Source organism: Nerophis ophidion, linkage group LG26 (genome assembly GCF_033978795.1).
Source record: "Nerophis ophidion isolate RoL-2023_Sa linkage group LG26, RoL_Noph_v1.0, whole genome shotgun sequence".
NCBI lineage: Eukaryota > Metazoa > Chordata > Actinopteri > Syngnathiformes > Syngnathidae > Nerophis > Nerophis ophidion.
Genome location: NC_084636.1, coordinates 28,658,080 through 28,676,595, shown reverse-complemented (window position 1 = coordinate 28,676,595; position 18,516 = coordinate 28,658,080). Strand labels below are relative to the sequence as shown.

The 18,516-nt window shown below is 39.1% G+C and overlaps 1 protein-coding gene across 2 annotated transcripts in view; it reads left to right on the top strand.

The window, feature by feature from the left end:
- The window catches only part of LOC133543801 (zinc finger protein GLIS1), a 338,673-nt gene that overhangs the window by 214,349 nt on the left and 105,808 nt on the right, over nt 1–18,516 (top strand). For both annotated transcript variants that reach the window (XM_061888593.1, XM_061888592.1), the window contains one exon: nt 12,593–12,754. In XM_061888593.1, coding sequence (XP_061744577.1) covers nt 12,593–12,754 — 162 coding nt within the window. The remainder of the gene's footprint in view (nt 1–12,592; nt 12,755–18,516) is intronic.

The following is an 18,516-nucleotide window of genomic DNA, read 5'->3' as shown; positions in this document are numbered from 1 at the left end:
CTACACTACAGCTAAGCACACAATAGCAAACAAGATCGACATACCTACTAAGTGTCCTCAATTGAACAATATGGCATTTTAAAACACATACGTGGATATAAACAGGTATCGAACAATTATAGTTGCAAGTTATTTACACATTCAAAGTCTACAAGCATCATTTAACTTACTGCATCATGAGCTCAACCTAATAAATTAATTTGACCAGTAGTTGTCGCCAAAAAACAAATTACTTCTCCATTTCTAAAGCATAAATCTGAAAGGTTAGTCATTTATATTGTTCTTTGAATAATTCTATATTAATGGAGCTTTTTCGAACATTCTTTACTACACAATAATAAAAGTAAGAAGTGATTTGTGCTGACATCGTATCAGATTGGTATCGGCCAATACTCAAGGCTCCATTATCGGTATATCGTATCGGAAGTGTAAAAGTTGCATCGGGACACTCTGCTAATTGGCCAGAGTAAAATGTCAAAAGAGTTTCTAAACCAAAGGTAAAATGAAAACTTTGAAATCTATATCGTTCAAATATTCTGAATATAATTTTGTAATTATTTAAAATCGAAATATTTGTTTTCCTTCATCTTCTATTTGTTTGAATATTTATTTTGAAAAAATGATTAATTATTTGAATATTATTATGCAAAAGCCGTATTTAATCAAAGACATGTTAAATATCATTATTACATATTAATGAGTATATAATATCCAGCAGCATGGTGGGACTGGGGTTACTGTGTGTGCCTCACAATAAGGGTTCGATTCCTGGGCACTGAGTCTTTCTGTGTGAAGTTTGCATGCTCTTCCACACTTCATGGGCAATTGTCAATTCTAGAATATATTAAATATTAATTAAAGTTTCCAGCCTATTGAAATTCCTGATCAATGTGATATGTTTAGGTACATTTTTTCTGTTTTAATCTACAAAATATATCGTATATTTGGAATAACATTTGTTTTAATTCTGCAATGTTATGTGAAGAAAATATATTTTTGTTGTCAGTATTTTACGTGTCTGCTTAAATACAAAAATGTTGCAGCTATTAAGACTGCAGAGACAAGTTGAAGCGCCAAGCGATCAGCACGGTCACCCAACACGACCTGGCCATGACTGGTTTAGGTTTCGCCGTTATTAAATGGAACGTCTGTGAATAGGATGCTCAACCTTGCACAGTGTGGGTGAATTCGGAGGACTAAAGGGATGAGCACTGAGAATGGGGCGGCTTTCTCTTTTCCTGCAACTTGATCTGTTATAGGCAGGGCGGTATACAATGTACTGTAATGATAGTTAGATAATACGTAGATGTTGCTGAAGTAATGTGCAATTCTACTTCACACGTTTTTGGCCAATCTTCTTCATTTTCCATTCATCCATCCATTATTAATGTTTTTGTTATTTCTATTTATTTTTATATTTCTTATTCTTAGAATATTTTTTTTGTCAAATCACTGTAATGCACTTTGTGTTAATATGCTAACACCAGTGCCAGGTGGCTATATTTCATTTACCGTATTTTCCGAGATATAAGCGCACCAACTAAAGTTTAGAAGAAAAAAATTCGTTTTCCACATATGAGCCGCACCGGAATAAATGCTGTGAAATGAGAAATTAGAAGTCATCGTCATGGACTCACTAGCTGCTGAGGCTAGCTCCTCAATCGGCTAAACAGACTCAATAACAGTGATGTTTTGGTGAATTATCTGAGGAATTTGTGAACCTGATACAGAACAGGGCTTCACGGTGGCAGAGGGGTTAGTGCGTCTGCCTCACAATACGAAGTTCCTGCAGTCCTGGGTTCAAATCCAGGCTCGGGATCTTTCTGTGTGGAGTTTGCATGTTCTCCCCGTGAATGGGTGGGTTCCCTCCGGGTTTATTAAGTAAGATGTGTTTTAGTTATGTTGTAAATCTTACAAACTTTGCATGGAGTGATGAATGAAGAATCCTTTCGAATAGAGACGCTATGGACAGTTAAACTTTCAAATTGAAGCAAAACAGGAAGTACATTTTCAACTCGTAGCACAAACTATAACAGAGCTTTTCAGTCCTATGCTTGTTAGGGTTTAATGAAAACTGCCCCAAACAGGACAAGCGGTCGAAAATGGATGGATGGATGGATGGATGGATAGTCAACACAAAATATTATGGCAATTAGTGGGAAAAAAATTCCATAATTTAGCCGCTCTGTTTTATAAGCCGCAGGGTTCAAAGTGTAGGAAGAAAAATAGCGGCTTAAGGTCCGGAATTCACAGTATTTGCTAGTTTAATACTATAAACTCACTCATGTTACTTTCAGTCCTGTCAGTCAAAAAAGTCATCTTTGGCTTAGAAACCTTGTCAAGATTGAAATAAAGTTGTGTGAGATGTGTCAAAGCACATTTTAAGTAGTTAAATTTGTGAATTATCTATATATATATATATATATATATATATATATATATACATATATATATATATATTTAAAGATAATACACAAATTAACACATCTCACACAACTTTAAAAAAAGATGTGTGTGTGTATATATATATATATATATATATATATATAAAAATATATATATATATATACATATATACATACATCTTTTTTTATTATTATTTGCACACACAAACACACACAAAACTGGAATTTTATTCCAAAGAGAGTGTCTTCTTTATTTATGTATACCTTTATCAGTATACAGTCTATATTGTACTGTATTGATTTGTCAATGTGCTGCAGTGTGTTCCAATTACATTTTTAATCAAGAATTTTTACCAAAATAAATCGGTTTGATGGCATCAATTAAACATTTCACATCTTCTTAATCATAGCCTTTGTTTTTCGTACAAAATATCCTAAAGTAAGTTAAATAGATCATTTATTCATTTTACACCATTCAGAAATATTTGACCGTTCCTCATTTGCTTCTCCTGTCAAGCAATAACAATTAGAATGGGATATTAAAAGACAGGTATCATATGCGAACATAAGAGACGACCATTTTTCAAAATATTCCATCCATCCATTTCCTACCGCTTATTCCCTTTGGGGTCGCCGGGGGCGCTGGTGCCTATCTCAGGTACAATCGGGTGGAAGGCGGGGTACACCCTGGACCCTGCGTTGCCATTACTACTAGAAATGGGCAAAACCTAAATATCACAATGAGAAACTAACAGTTTGTGTGTCGTCAGGGCCAGCAAAGCCTTCTCTGCTGGCCTAACATAACCAGCAATCATGATCATCATTTTAAGATAAAATTATTTTTTAATTCACTTTCCCTAAATATTCAAAAGTATTCATATTCTCTTCATGTCATATTATGCTCCTCCCAGTGTTGTTGTTTTAAGTTTTAATTTGTATCCAATCAGAATTCAGCTAGGTTTTGTTGCCATGCTGTATCAAATCTCCCCGAGGCCTTCAGAATCAACAATGATAGACAGTTGCGATAGCCAATCAGATCACGAGTTGTTGTCAGTAAGGCCTTCCAGCTGGACTCACTTTGAACTTGATTTACACATCCTGTGATTGGATACTCACCGGGACCGTTAGCGGATGAATTTGAGAACTCATAGAGTTGATAGACCGTTACAATAGCCAATCAGATCACAAGTTATTGACAGTAGCCTGATGTTAACGAGACTCTGATTGGATTCACACTTGTCATTCCAAAGTGAGTATCCAATCACAAGTTTCAAATTAGCAGGAAGCAGGAAGTGTTGCTGCGTAGCCAGACCGGGATAGCAGAGAAGGAGAACAAAACGTTGATTAAGTGGCAGATATATATTTGGAAGGCCATTTGCAAGAAGGATATTTAAAGAGAAACTACATCTTGTGAGACGATGTCGGCCAACACCGTAATGGGGAAATCCTCACCATTTCCACTCGAATAAGCCGACGACGAGGGGTACCACTGGCTTATACGGTATCAAAAAGATGCTACAAATTTTAATTTTGACAGTACCACATAAGACAGTGGTTCTCAAATGGGGGTAGGCTTACCCCTGGGGGTACTTGAAGGTATGCCAAGTGGTTCGTGAGATTTTTTTAAAATATTCTAAAAATAGCAACAATTCAAAAATCCTTTATAAATATATTTATTGAATAATACTTTAACAAAATATGAATGTAAGTTCATAAACTGTGAAAAGAAATGCAACAATGCAATATTCAGTGTTGACAGCTAGATTTTTTGTGGACATGTTCCATAAATATTGATGTTAAAGATTTCTTCTTTTGTGAAAAATATTCAGAATTAAGTTCATGAATCCAGATGGATCTCTATTACAATCCCCAAAGAGGGCACTTTAAGTTGATGATTACTTCTATGTGTAGAAATCTTTATTTATAATTGAATCACCTGTTTATTTTTCAACAAGTTTTTATTTATTTTTACTGTATATCTTTTTTTCCAAATAGTTCAAGAAAGACCACTACAAATGAGCAATATTTTGCACTGTTATACAATTTAATAAATCAGAAACTGATGACATAGTGCTGTATTTTACTTCTTTATCTCTTTTCTTCAACCAAAAATGTTTTGTTCTGATTAGGGGGTACTTGAATAAAAAAAATGTTCACAGGAGCTACATCACAGAAAAAAGCTTGAGAACCACTGACATAAGAAATGTTTTAATTGCTGATCCGTTTTGTTTCTTTTAATGCGCCAGAAAATAACAACTTTTTGTACTGTACACTTTTGGCCTGATTCAATGCCCAGTAGGTTGTAAATGTGTTTCTTTATAGTATTTCTTCAGCAATGTTGCATGTAGTGACATAAATGATGGTATTTTAAGAGGTAATTATTTAAGTCGGACATTACTGAAGGACTAGGCGGGAAACACACGGTCCGTCACTGGAAACTAATAATGGAAACACCCATATTTTTTAAAAAAAAACTCATCATCGCTAAAACATTTTTGGGCCCTAATGAGGTGGTTTTTGAAACATTTCGATATTGAAGGGTTTTGCAAAAACATGATGGAAACATTTTTTTTTTGCATGTAGAGGTCACTTAAACGCCGAACCGGTGGGGCGCTAATGCAGGAAAACAAGGGTAGTCTTGGTCGCCGCCGGAACCGGGCTGTCTCGCGGCTCCCCTTCTGAGAATAGAGGCCCACCCGCAGGCTTTGAGAAACATTGCCCACATCTGAGGTCCTCTCCAAGGTTTCTCATAGTCAGCATTGTCACTGGCGTCCCACTGGATGTGAATTCACCCTGCCCACTGGGTGTGAGTTTTCCTTGCCCTTTTGTGGGTTCTTCCGAGGATGTTGTAGTCGTAATGATTTGTGCAGTCCTTTGAGACATTTGTGATTTGGGGCTATATAAATAAACATTGATGATTGATTGAAACCCACATGCCCGAACAATGTCAAGGGGGCCGTAAAGACATTGCCTTTGAGCGATCACCCGCCGCCTCTGTCTTCTATTTACATCACGGTAACAGTGTAGTCTCGTAGGATAAGACTTTGCGAGTATTACGGCTCATGACGCAAAACATGAAACACAAGTCGCTAATGTACTTTGTCGAAATTTTTGAAATATCCCTTTTGTTTTGCGAAAAACTGCAATGGAAACGTAGTTACAGTTGGATTTAAAACAATTTAAATTAATTTTAACAGTTACAATGAATGAATGAATGAAATTTGTTTATTTCAGTCATATAATCAACCATTTTGTGTGTTCAAATTAATAGTACAGATTATACATATTTAACAATCATACATATTTACACACACACAAAAAAAGAAAAAGAATGACCGAAAAGGAATAGGCTGAAGCCAAAGCTTATATTTGCCTATCCTATACATTCACTGTAAATATGTTTACCTGGAACATCAACGTTCAAAAAATGAATGGGATGAAAGTAATTGTTACTATATTTTAAAATGTTCTATTATTTCACCTTTCAAGGTTTGCTTAAACCTTAATAAAGAACCACATGTCTTCAACTCATCACTGAGCTTGTTCCACCATTCAACTCCTTAAACTGAAATACATGTGTACTTTATATTCCTTCCTACTTTACCTATTTCAAAAATCAATATCCCCTGTAAATTGTAGTTTTCTCCTCTTAATTTAAATAACCTAAGAATACAAGCTGGAATGCTGTTGTTCTTTGCTGGAAACATAATTTCCATTGTTTTTAAAAACACAATATCTGAACATTTTAACACATTAGAACTTATAAATAATGGATTGGTAGGTTCATAGGGAACGGCGTGGCAAAGTTGGGGAGAGTGGCCGTGCCAGCAATCTTGAGGGTTACTGGTTCAATCCCCACCTTCTACCATCTTAGTCACGTCCGTTGTGTCTTTGAGCAAGACACTTTACCCTTGCTCCTGATGGGTCCTGGTTAGCGCTGTGCATGGCAGCTCCCGCCATCGGTGTGTGAATGTGTGTGTGTGTGTGTGTGTGTGTGTGTGTGTGTGTGTGTGTGTGTGTGTGTGTGTGTGTGTGTGTGTGTGTGTGTGTGTGTGTGTGTGTGTGTGTGTGTGTGTGTGTGTGTGTGTGTGTGTGTGTGTGTGTGTGAATGGGTGAATGTGGAAATAGTGTCAAAGCGCTTTGAGTTCCTTAAAAAAAGGTCGAAAAGCGCTATACAAGTATAACCCATATAGTAGCACGCTTTGTATATTATTCTAATGACCCTTTTTTGAAGTTTAATCATTGGGTCTATGTTTTGATAATTTTTCATAAGCATTCCCCCAAACTTCAACACTAAATGTTAAATAGGAAAAAAATAAAAGGATAGTTAACATATGCACCTGGGGATAGGTTGATTGGCAACACTAAATTGGCCCTAGTGTGTGAATGTGAGTGTGAATGTTGTCTGTCTATCTGTGTTGGCCCTGCGATGAGGTGGCGACTTGTCCGGGGTGTACCCTGCCGTCCGCCCGAATGTAGCTGAGATAGGCTCCACCACGCCCCGCGTCCCCGAAAGGGACAAGCGGTAGACGATGGCTGGATGAATGCAGACATTTTTTATTTAGCATGTGCCTTACTTTATAAAGAATATCAATCAATCAATCAATGTTTACTTATATAGCCCTAAATCACTAGTGTCTCAAAGGGCTGCACAAACCACTACGACATCCTCGGTAGGCCCACATAAGGGCAAGGAAAACTCACACCCAGTGGGACATCGGGGACAATAATGACCCAGTGGGACGTCGGTGACAATGATGACTATGAGAACCTTGGAGAGGAGGAAAGCAATGGATGTCGAGTGGGTCTAACATGATACTGTGAAAGTTCAATCCATAATGGATCCAACACAGTCGCGAGAGTCCAGTCCAAAGCGGATCCAACACAGCAGCGAGAGTCCCGTTCACAGCGGAGCCAGCAGGAAACCATCCCAAGCGAAGGCGGATCAGCAGCGCAGAGATGTTTACATATTGAGTGTTACAGTATACAGTCATATTGAGTAAAACCAAATTTTTGTAGTTGTAAACCATAGAAAAACAATCGATTCGAGTAAAACTCACATTGATTCAATATCACAGGCATTTTTAGAAATTTTGCACTTTCCCAGCTGCAGAAATATGTCGCACTCCCATCACAGGCAAGCAGTACATGGCCACCGGATCGGACCGGACCGGACCCCCTCCACAAGGGAGAGTGGGACATAGAAGAAAAAGAAAAGAAACGGCAGATCAACTGGTCTAAAAAGGGAGTCTATTTAAAGGTTAGAGTATACAAATGAGTTTTAAGGTGAGACTTAAATGCTTCTACTGAGGTGGCATCTCGAACTGTTACCGGGAGGGCATTCCAGAGTACTGGAGCCCAAAATGAAAAAGCTCTATAGCCCGCAGACTTTTTTTGGGCTTTGGGAATCACTAATTAGCCGGAGTCCTTTGAACGCAGATTTCTTGCCGGGACATATGGTACAATACAATCGGCAAGATAGGATGGAGCTAGACCGTGTAGTATTTTATACGTAAGTAGTAAAACCTTAAAGTCACATCTTAAGTGCACAGGAAGCCAGTGCAGGTGAGCCAGTACAGGCGTAATGTGATCAAACTTTCTTGTTCTTGTCAAAAGTCTAGCAGCCGCATTTTGTACCAACTGTAATCTTTTAATGCTAGACATGGGGAGACCCGAAAATAATACGTTAAAAAGAATAAAAAGAATAGGCACCAACAAGCAAATTACACATATAGGCGTTGAAGCATGTTGCAACCAAATAAGCCCATGAGCGTCACTATTTACAATTCTTCTTTCACCGTGTTTTGTGCACCTCTTTCGTTCCCTCATAGCCTTCAAAGTTACAGGCGGTCCTGGAGGCAGGATGACAAACAGTCCTGAAGCTCCAGTGACAATTGAGTCTCGTTCCATTGATCTGAATGTACCGCTTAATACCGTAATGGGAGGCGTTTCATGTTTCCGTAAGTAACATTGAACTGTGGCATCTTCCCCGCTGCACAGTACAGTGGACTTTGGCAGCCTCAGGAGGCAGCTTCGGGACACGCGAGACGTCCACCCCCTCTGAATCATTCATGTGTTAACAAATCTGTGGGCTTCATTGGCTGAGTGGTTGGGATGAAATGGGGGCAAGCTTGGGTCTGATAGCAGCTTGTTTACAGCCACTGTCACTTGTCCGTCTGAACGTACCGTACGCATGTGAGTGCCGGGCTTATGCTTTGCATTACAGCCCATTAACTGCTGTCTCGCGCCAGACTCAGGTTTCCACCGTCACTCGCGCAGCCTTGAGGCAGGTGGAGTGTCATGTCCGCCCGTCACTGTCTTTAAAGTCACTGGGCATTTCCTCCAATCTACTCAGATTGGCCATGAAGTCAAACATTGAATGCTTATACCACCCAGGTTTCCAGAAAGCAAGTCTTTTTGATTCCCGTGATGGGAGTGCTACATATTTCTACAGCTGGGAAAGTGATCAATGAATTCAGGAAAAATATATTGGACGGAATCCATTAGGGGTGTGGGAAAAAATAGATTCGAATATGAATCTAATCGAAAACGTTGTGCGATTCAGAATCGGTTCTCATTTTTTTTTTTTTATCTATTTTAACTTTTATTTATTTATTATTTATTCATTTATTAATTTATTTATTTATTATTATTTTTTAATCAATCCAACAAACAACTACACAGCAATACCATAACAATGCAATCCAATTGCAAAACCGAACCTGACCCAGCAACACTCAGAACTGCAATAAACAGAGGAGACACAAACACGACACAGAACAAACCAAAAGTAGTGAAACAAAAATTAATATTATCAACAACAGTATCAATATTAGTTATAATTTCAGCATAGCAGTGATTAAAAATCCCTCATTGACATTATCATTAGACATTTATAAAAATGAAAAAAAAAGAACAGTAGTGTCACAGTGGCTTACACTTGCATCGCATCTCATAAGCTTGACAACACACTGTGTCCAATGTTTTCACAAAGATAAAATAAGTCATATTTTTGGTTCGTTTAATAGTAAAACAAATTTACATTATTGTCCAAAAGCTTTTTTTTTTTTTTTAAATCTACTACTCTGCTGGCATGTCAGCAGACTGGGGTAGATCCTGCTGAAATCCTATGTATTGAATGAATACAGAATCGTTTTGAATAGGAAAAATATCGTTTTTGAATCGAGAATCGAATCGAATTGAAAAAATCGATATATTATCGAATTGTGACCCCAAGAATCGATATTGAATCGAAATCGTGGGACACCCAAAGATTTGCAGCCCTAGTATCCATCCATTTCATATACTGCTTATCCTGTTCAGAGTAGTGTTGTCCCGATACCAATATTTTAGTAGCGGTACCAAAATGTTTTTCAGTACTTCCTTAAATTAGGGGGACCACAAAAAAAATGGCATTATTGGCTTTATTTTAACAAGAAATCTTAGGGTACATTAAACGTATGTTTCTTATTGCAATCGAAGAACAATTTTGTTCTTAAATAAAACATATAAGACAACATGTATTTTAGTAGTAAGTAAACAAACAAAGACTCGTAATTTGTCTGCTGACGTATACAGTGACATATTGTCATTTCTCATTCTATTTTGTTAAAATTTTGAGGGACAAGCTGTTAAAAATGGATCATTAATCCATTCTTCCATCCCATCCATACTTTCTGTTTTAACATGTTCTGTCTACACTTCTGTTAAAATGTAATTATCACTTATTCTTCTGTTGTTTGGATTCTTTACATTAGTTTTGGATGATACCACAAATTTAGGTATCAAGCCGATACCAAGTAGTTACAGGATCATACATTGGTCATATTCAAAGTCCTCTTGTATCCAGGGACATATTTCCTGAGTTTAGAAACATAATATACATTTTTTAAAAAGGAAAAAAGATTTAAAGTATTAATCATAGCAGTATCGACTAGATACAGTATTGTACTTGGTATCATTACAGTGGATGTCAGGTGTAGATCCACTCATGGCATTTGTTTACATTCAGGCGCGCCAGCTTTTATTAGCGGTGACGCCGGTGAGCTATTGTGTCCTCCTACGGTGTGTAGTAAAACATGTTAAGCTATTCCTCGTCCTGCAGGGATGAAACTTGTAAGAAACTTACTTTATTTGTCGCCATGGAGGTGAGGATTAGTGATTTAGAAGTAATTAAAACACTGCAGAGTGCGAATGGACGTTAGCCGCTGGCTAGCTAGCCGTGTCTTAAAGCAGTGGTCCGCAACTACCGGGCCGCAGAAGAATTTTTTATATAAAAAAAAAAATAATAAATTGTTTTTATTTTTATTTTTTTATTTATTAAATCAACATAAAAAACACAATATACACTTACAAATAGTGCACCAACCACAAAAAAACTCCCTTTTTCATTACAAAAACGTCCCTTTTTCATGACAAAGAAGAAAGAAAAAAAAAAGGACACCCCCCCCTGGGCCACGGGACAAATTATTAAGCGTTGACCGGTCCGCGGATACAAAAAGGTTGGGGACCACTGTCTTAAAGCATCTCTTCCTGAGGGTGTTTCAGTGTTAGAACTTCACCTTTATCTTTGGTTTTTAGGACAAAATTTGTTCATTCTCCCTTTTCTGTCTACACACTGTGTTTGCGTGTAAAAAGTCTGTGATTGTGCGCTGTCGAACATGATCTTCAGCTCGCAAAACCAGCAATGTCATGGCGTGACGACGAGTCGTCATCAGAGGTGGGTAGAGTAGCCAGATATTGTACTCAAGTAAGAGTACTGTTACTCTAGAGATGTATTACTTAAGTAAAAGTAAGGTGTAGTCACCCAAATATTTACTTGAGTAAAAGTAAAAAGCATGTTGTGAAAAAACTACTCAAGTACTGAGTAACTGATGAGTAACTGATGAGTAACCTGTTCCTTTAATGATGACGGCAACAAGTAATGCACAAAAACCTAAAAATAGCAATGAACAAATTAAGAGCCAGGAATATCTCTTAAGCAACTAAAACAATAGTATATTGTAAATAATATGTATTTGGTTTTACACTGTATTGAAAACATTTTTTTAAATGAATTTTACCTTTACAACCTCATTATACTATTGGCTAAGTTTTATATTCACAAATGTAAGTTTCTCCACACCATCCATCCATCTTCTTCCGCTTATCCGAGGTCGGGTCGCGGGGGCAGCAGCCTAAGCAGGGAAGCCCAGACTTCCCTCTCCCCAGCCACTTCGTCTAGCTCTTCCCGGGGGATCCCGAGGCGTTCCCAGGCCAGCCGGGAGACATAGTCTTCCCAACGTGTCCTGGGTCTTCCCCGTGGCCTCCTACGGGTTGGACGTAGGAGTTTCTCCATACCCGACCTGTTTTTTGTGCCTTTAAATTTTTTTTACAACTCTACATTAAAACATTCTACCTCTAACAACCAAAAAGCTGTGAAAACGGTGATGCTGTGTTCCAAATTTAAGTTATTTACTGAGATTGAGTGAGCCAATGGCTTTGCACTTTGTTTATTTTTTGTATATATATTTTTTGCATTCTATTTTAGTTGCTTTGAATTTACAACCCCCTGGCGCTGTTTTGTATGTTTTTTATACTGTTTTGTACGGTTTTTGTACTTACTTTGATTATTATTTTCAACTGTTTGTAAATGTTGAAATTTATAAATAAAGATTTGTAAAAAAAAATGTTTTTAAAGTGTGCAGTTAATCATGTGACCGCCTGGCTCTGTTTGATTGGTGAAACGGAGTCAAACGTCACCAGTGACTGCATTTGATTGGTGAAACGCAGGCATGTGATAGATCCTACTTTGAAGGTCTGTCTGACAAAACAAACAAAGCGTGCATTAACAGATCGATAAAAATCAGTAGCGAGTAGCGAGCTGAATGTAGCTAAATGGAGCGGAGTAAAGTAGCGTTTCTTCTCTATAAATATACTCAAGTAAAAGTATGTTGCATTAAAACTACTCTTAGAAGTACAATTTATCCCAAAAGTTACTCAAGTATATGTAACGGAGTCAATGTAGCGCGTTACTACCCACCTCTGGTTGTCATGCCCGGGGATCGGTACTTTTCAAACCGAGTATGGTATTTGAAAAATTCCAATCAATTCTTAATTGTTAATTTCAGGAGCCTGTCACTCACAAGCCTACATAATGCTCCAATGAGTTGCCATCATAATTGATACACGTGTGGTCTGCTCCACAGTTCGAGGGCTGCAACAAAGCCTTTTCGCGTCTGGAGAACCTGAAGATCCACCTGAGGAGCCACACGGGGGAGAAGCCTTACCTGTGCCAGCACCCGGGCTGCCAGAAAGCTTTCAGCAACTCCAGCGACCGCGCTAAGCATCAGCGCACTCACCTGGACACGGTCAGTAATGAAGCGTCTGATCTCTGCATCTGTCTCTAGTAGGGTAGATCCAGGACGATTTGATACCAGGCCAGTTTGCACTATTACACCGTGTTGATCTGATGGAAATCTTTCTCCTTAGAAAAATGTATGGAAAAGAAAGGTCGTCCTATAATTGGGCTAGTGATTTATACATTTAAAACAAAAGGGAAGTGAAGTGAATCATATTTATATAGTGCTTTTCTCTAGTGACTGGGTTTCACTTTACATAGTGAAACCCATTATCGAGGAAGCTACTTTTCGCCAAGCGTATTGGAGCTTTTCTTCCTGTCATTCACCTACACAGGTGATCAGAAAAGATGCATCAGTGACAAAAGAGAGACCCGTTGAGAAAAAAAAAGTATGTCAAAAACTGTCAGCAAATTAGCAAACAACAAATGAAAAGCTATGATGCTAAGAAACATGATATTTTTAAAAAATGTGTTATTTCACTCGATTTTTGTCTCGATAAAAAGTTAAAGTACCAATGATTGTCACACACACACCAGGTGTGGTGAGATTATCCTTTGCATTTGACCCATCCCCTTGATCACCCCCTGGGAGGTGAGAGGAGCAGTGAGCAGCAGCGGTGGCCGCGCCGGGTAATCATTTTGGGGATTTAAAGGCCTACTGAAATGAGATTTTCTTATTTAAACGGGGATATCAGGTCCATTCTATGTGTCATACTTGATCATTTCGCGATATTGCCATAGTTTTGCTGAAAGGATTTAGTAGAGAACATCGACGATAAAGTCTGCAACTTTTGTTCAGCTAATAGAAATGCCTTTCCTTTACCGGAAGTAGCAGACGATGTGCGCGTGACGTCACGGGTTTTAGAGCTCCTCACATTGTTTACAATCATAGCCAGCAGCAGCTAGAGCTATTCGGACCGAGAAAGCGACGATTTCCCCATTAATTTGAGCGAGGATGAAAGAATTGTGGATGAGGAAATTTAGAGTGAAGGACTAGAAGAAAAAAAAAGGCGATTGCAGTGGGAGCGATTCAGGTGTTATTAGACACATTTACTAGGATAATTCTGGAAAATCCCTTATCTGCCTATTGTGTTGCTAGTGTTTTAGTGAGATTGATTAGTACCTGAAAGTCGGAGGACTGTGGCCACGGGTGTGTTGACGTCAGAGACTCTGAGGGAAGTCACGGCAGCTGCAGCAGGACGGAAGCTCCGCTGATGTCTCCAGCAAGAGGCGACTTATTACCACAATTTTCTCACCGAAAACTGCCGGTTGACATGTAGTCGGGATCCATGTTGGCTTGACCTCTCTGATCCATAGTAAAGCTTCATCTCCGGGAATTTTAAACAAGGAAACACTGTGCGTTTGTGTGGCTAAAGGCTAAAAGCTTCCCACCTCCATCTTTCTACTTTGACTTCTCCATTATTAATTGAACAAATTGCAAAAGATTCAGCAACACAGATGTCCAAAATACTGTGTAATCATGCGATTAAAGCAGACTACTTATAGCTTGGATTGGGCCGGAAAAAAAAAACGGTGACGTCAAATGCACCCGTCATCATACCGCGACATTTTCAACAGAACACTTCGCGGGAAATTTTAAATTGCAATTTAGATAACTAAAAAGGCCGTATTGGCATGTGTTGCAATGTTAATATTTCATCATTGATGTATAAACTATCAGACTGCGTGGTCGGTAGTAGTGGGTTTCAGTAGGCCTTTAACCCCCGTTTCCAATCCTTGATGCTGAGTGCCAAGCAGGGAGGTAATGAGTCCCATTTTTATAGTCTTTGATATCATCTTAAGTTTAGTTTTTTTTCACCAAAAGGATTGTCTTAAAGCCGGGTCAATATGGTAATTAATCACACTGAGGCCCCTGAATCCACATCTCATCAATGTGTGGACAATTTAATGCTTCACACTTCTACAAAGGGCGTGCTTGGATGTGTTTGGTCTGGGCTAAACAATGTTTTCCCACAAACAGGTCTTGCAAAAAAGTCTTATGGTTGGGTCAATTTTTTTGTCAATGTTTGTTGTTGAAGCAATGCTATAATATCCATATGTACAGTAAATATTTGTTAGCTAGTAGGCTACTTTCTGGTTCATGGGGTAATGCTAATTCCATTATCCAGATTTGTATTTATCTTTCATTCAGCCAATATTAAATATTTGATACAACATTAAAAGTAATCATAAAAGAAAAGGAATAGAAAGACGTATTTGGTCGTCCCTCGTTTATAGCTGTTAATTGAATACGGACATAACCACAATAACACTTGTTCACGAGTGAGGGAAGAGTGGATCGTGAGATCGACAGGCGGATCGGTGCGGCGTCTTCAGTAATGCGGACGTTGTACCGATCCGTTGTGGTGAAGAAGGAGGTGAGCCGGAAGGCAAAGCTCTCAATTTACCGGTCGATCTACGTTCCCATCCTCACCTATGGTCATGAGCTTTGGGTCATGACCGAAAGGATAAGATCACGGGTACAAGCGGCCGAAATGAGTTTCCTCTGCCGTGTGGCGGGGCTCTCCCTTAGAGATAGGGTGAGAAGCTCTGCCATCCGGGAGGAACTCAAAGTAAAGCCGCTGCTCCTTCACATCGAGAGGAGCCAGATGAGGTGGTTAGGGCATCTGGTCAGGATGCCACCCGAACGCCTCCCTAGGGAGGTGTTTAGGGCACGTCCAACCGGTAGGAGGCCACGGGGAAGACCCAGGACACGTTGGGAAGACTATGTCTCCCGGCTGGCCTGGGAACGCCTCGGGATCCCCCGGGAAGAGCTAGACGAAGTGGATGGGGAGAGGGAAGTCTGGGTTTCCCTGCTTAGGCTGCTGCCCCCGCGACCTGACCTCGGATAAGCGGAAGATGATGGATGGATGGATGGATAACCACAATAAATGAATTCCCACAAAATAAGAAATATAATTTAAATACAAAACCCGAAACAAGTGAAGTTGGCACATTGTGTAACTCGTAAATAAAAATGAAATACAATGATTTGCAAATCCTTTTTAACATATATTCTATTGGATAGACTGCAAAGACAAGATACTTAACATTTGAACAGGTGAAAGTTATTTTTTGCAAATATTAGCTCATTTGGAATTTGATGCCTGCAAAATGTTTCTAAAAAGCTGGTGCAAGTGGCAAAAAAGACTGAGAAAGTTTAGGAATGCTCATCAAACACTTATTTGGAACATTCCACAGGTGAACAGGCTAATTGGGAACAGGTGGAGACCATGACTGGGTATAAAAGCAGCTTCCATAAAATGCTCAGTCATTCATAAACAAGGATGGGCGAGGGTCACCACTTTGTCAACAAATGCGTGAACAAATTGTCAAACAGCTTAAGAACAACATTTCTCAACGAGCTATTGCAAGGAATTTATGGATTTCATCATCTAAGGTCTGTAATATTATCAAAAGGTTCAGAGAATCTGGAGAAATCACTGCACTGCAGGCGTTACTCCATCAAAAGCGACATTAGTGAGTAAAGGATTTCACCACAGTAGGAAAGGTGATGCAGCACAGTGGGAAAAATTGCCCCTGTGCCAACTTTTTTGTGTTGTTGCCATTAAATTCTAAGTTAATGATAATAAACAAAAAAAATGTTGTTTCTCAATTCGAACAATAAATACCTTGTGTTTGCAGTCTATTCAATCGAATGTAAGTTGAAAAAGATTTGCAAATTGTATTTTGTTTTTATTTACGATTTACACAAAGTGCCAACTTCACTGGTTTTGGGTTTTGTATTTTCATAGTTAGAAAAAAAATTTAAAAAAATGTTTAGGACCTTCCAAATACATATTCAACATTATGAGAGGTCTGTAGACCAGCGCATCCCAAACTTTTTTCACCAAGTACAATCTCAGAAAACACTTGGCACCCCAAGTACCACCATAAGGAGCAACATTAAAATACGGTATCATAATAGTGCCTAAGTAGCACCTAAGTATTCATTATAAACAACATTTTATTTAGCAGGTATGTTGTAACACACAGTTTAAACTGGAAAACTGTTTGAATATAGGAAAATAAAACTGTTACATTACAATATTTATTTAAATGATTATTTACCGCTCCTACATGAAATAACACCCTTCAGTCACCTTTACACTTTTTTAATGTAGTCATACCTGCTGAGGCTGAACAAATCAGTGGTCTGATTGGTTTGATCTCATCTAGTGGCCATTACTACTGTAGTATTAAGATTTTTCTTTGTAAATGCTTAATTTCGGACCAAAAGATTGTAAAAATATGCTTTAAAAAAAGAAATTGTGGTGACGCAGCAATATGTAAAGAGTCTTGGGGATCTGGATGACAGTAAACTCATATCTGCCTCCTATTCACACAAATACAAATACAACATTAGCTAGTCAACTCAGAACACATTTAACTTGCATTAAGGCCATATTCCTAGATCAGGGGTCCCCAAACTATGGCCCATGGAAGGGTAAATGGAACAATGAAAAAGGAGGATTGCCTCCAAATTCTTCAGGACAACCTAAAATCATCAGCTTGGAGGTTGGGTCTTGGGCGCAGTTGAGTGTCCCAACAGGACAATGACCCCAAACACATGTCAAAAACGGTAAAGGAATGGCAAAATCAGACTAGAATTAAGGTTTTAGAATGGCCTTCCCAAAGTCCTGACTTAAACGTGTGAACAATGTTGAAGAAACAAGTCCATGTCAGAAAACCAACAAATTTAGCTGAACTGCATCAATTTTGTCAAGAGGAGTGGTCAAAAATTCAACCAAAAGCTTGTGAATGGGTACTAAAAGCACCTTATTGCAGTGTTACTTGCCAAGGGACATGTAACCAAATATTAACATTGCTGTTAATATTTCTTCTGACCCAGCAGATTAGGTCACATTGTCAGTAGACCCATAATAAATTCATAAAAGAACCAAACTTCATGAATGTTTTTGTGACCAACAAGTATGTGCTCCAATGACTCTATCACAAAAAAATCCGAGTGGTAGAAATAATTGATAACAGCCATGAAATTAAGTCCTTCACAAGTGTATGTAAACTTTTGACCACAACTCAGAGTATATATATATATATACAGCCTGGCCCCGGGCCAAATTTTTTTAACCCAATGCGGCCCCCGGGTCAAAAACTTTGGGGACCCCTGTTCTAAATCGTACCATCCGTCAAACAAATAAACAAAAACAACACCTCGCTTAAAGTTTTCTTTTCATTATCCTTTTTGAATAAAGAAATAGATTTACATTGTGTCTGTTCCTCGGTCAAGTTTGTTCTATTTACGCAACACATTTTTGCATTGACCATGTTCCGCACCTCTATTGTCGAGGCGGCAGATCGGAGCTGTGGCCGCAAGGTAGTTGGTGCCTGTCGGGGCGGCAATCCTAAAACCCCTTGGTGGACACCAGCGGTGAGGGATGCCGTCAAGCTGAAGAAGGAGTCCTATCGGGTCCTTTTGGCTCATAGGACTCCGGAGGCAGTGGACAGGTACCGACAGGCCAAGCGGTGTGCAGCTTCAGCGGTCGCGGAGGCAAAAACTCGGACATGGGAAGAGTTCGGGGAAGCCATGGAAAACGACTTCCGGACGGCTTCGAAGCGATTCTGGACCACCGTCCGCCGCCTCAGGAAGGGGAAGCAGTGCACTATCAACACCGTGTATGGTGCGGATGGTGTTCTGCTGACCTCGACTGCGGATGTTGTGGATAGGTGGAAGGAATACTTCGAAGACCTCCTCAATCCCACCAACACGTCTTCCTATGAGGAAGCAGTGCCTGGGGAATCTGTGGTGGA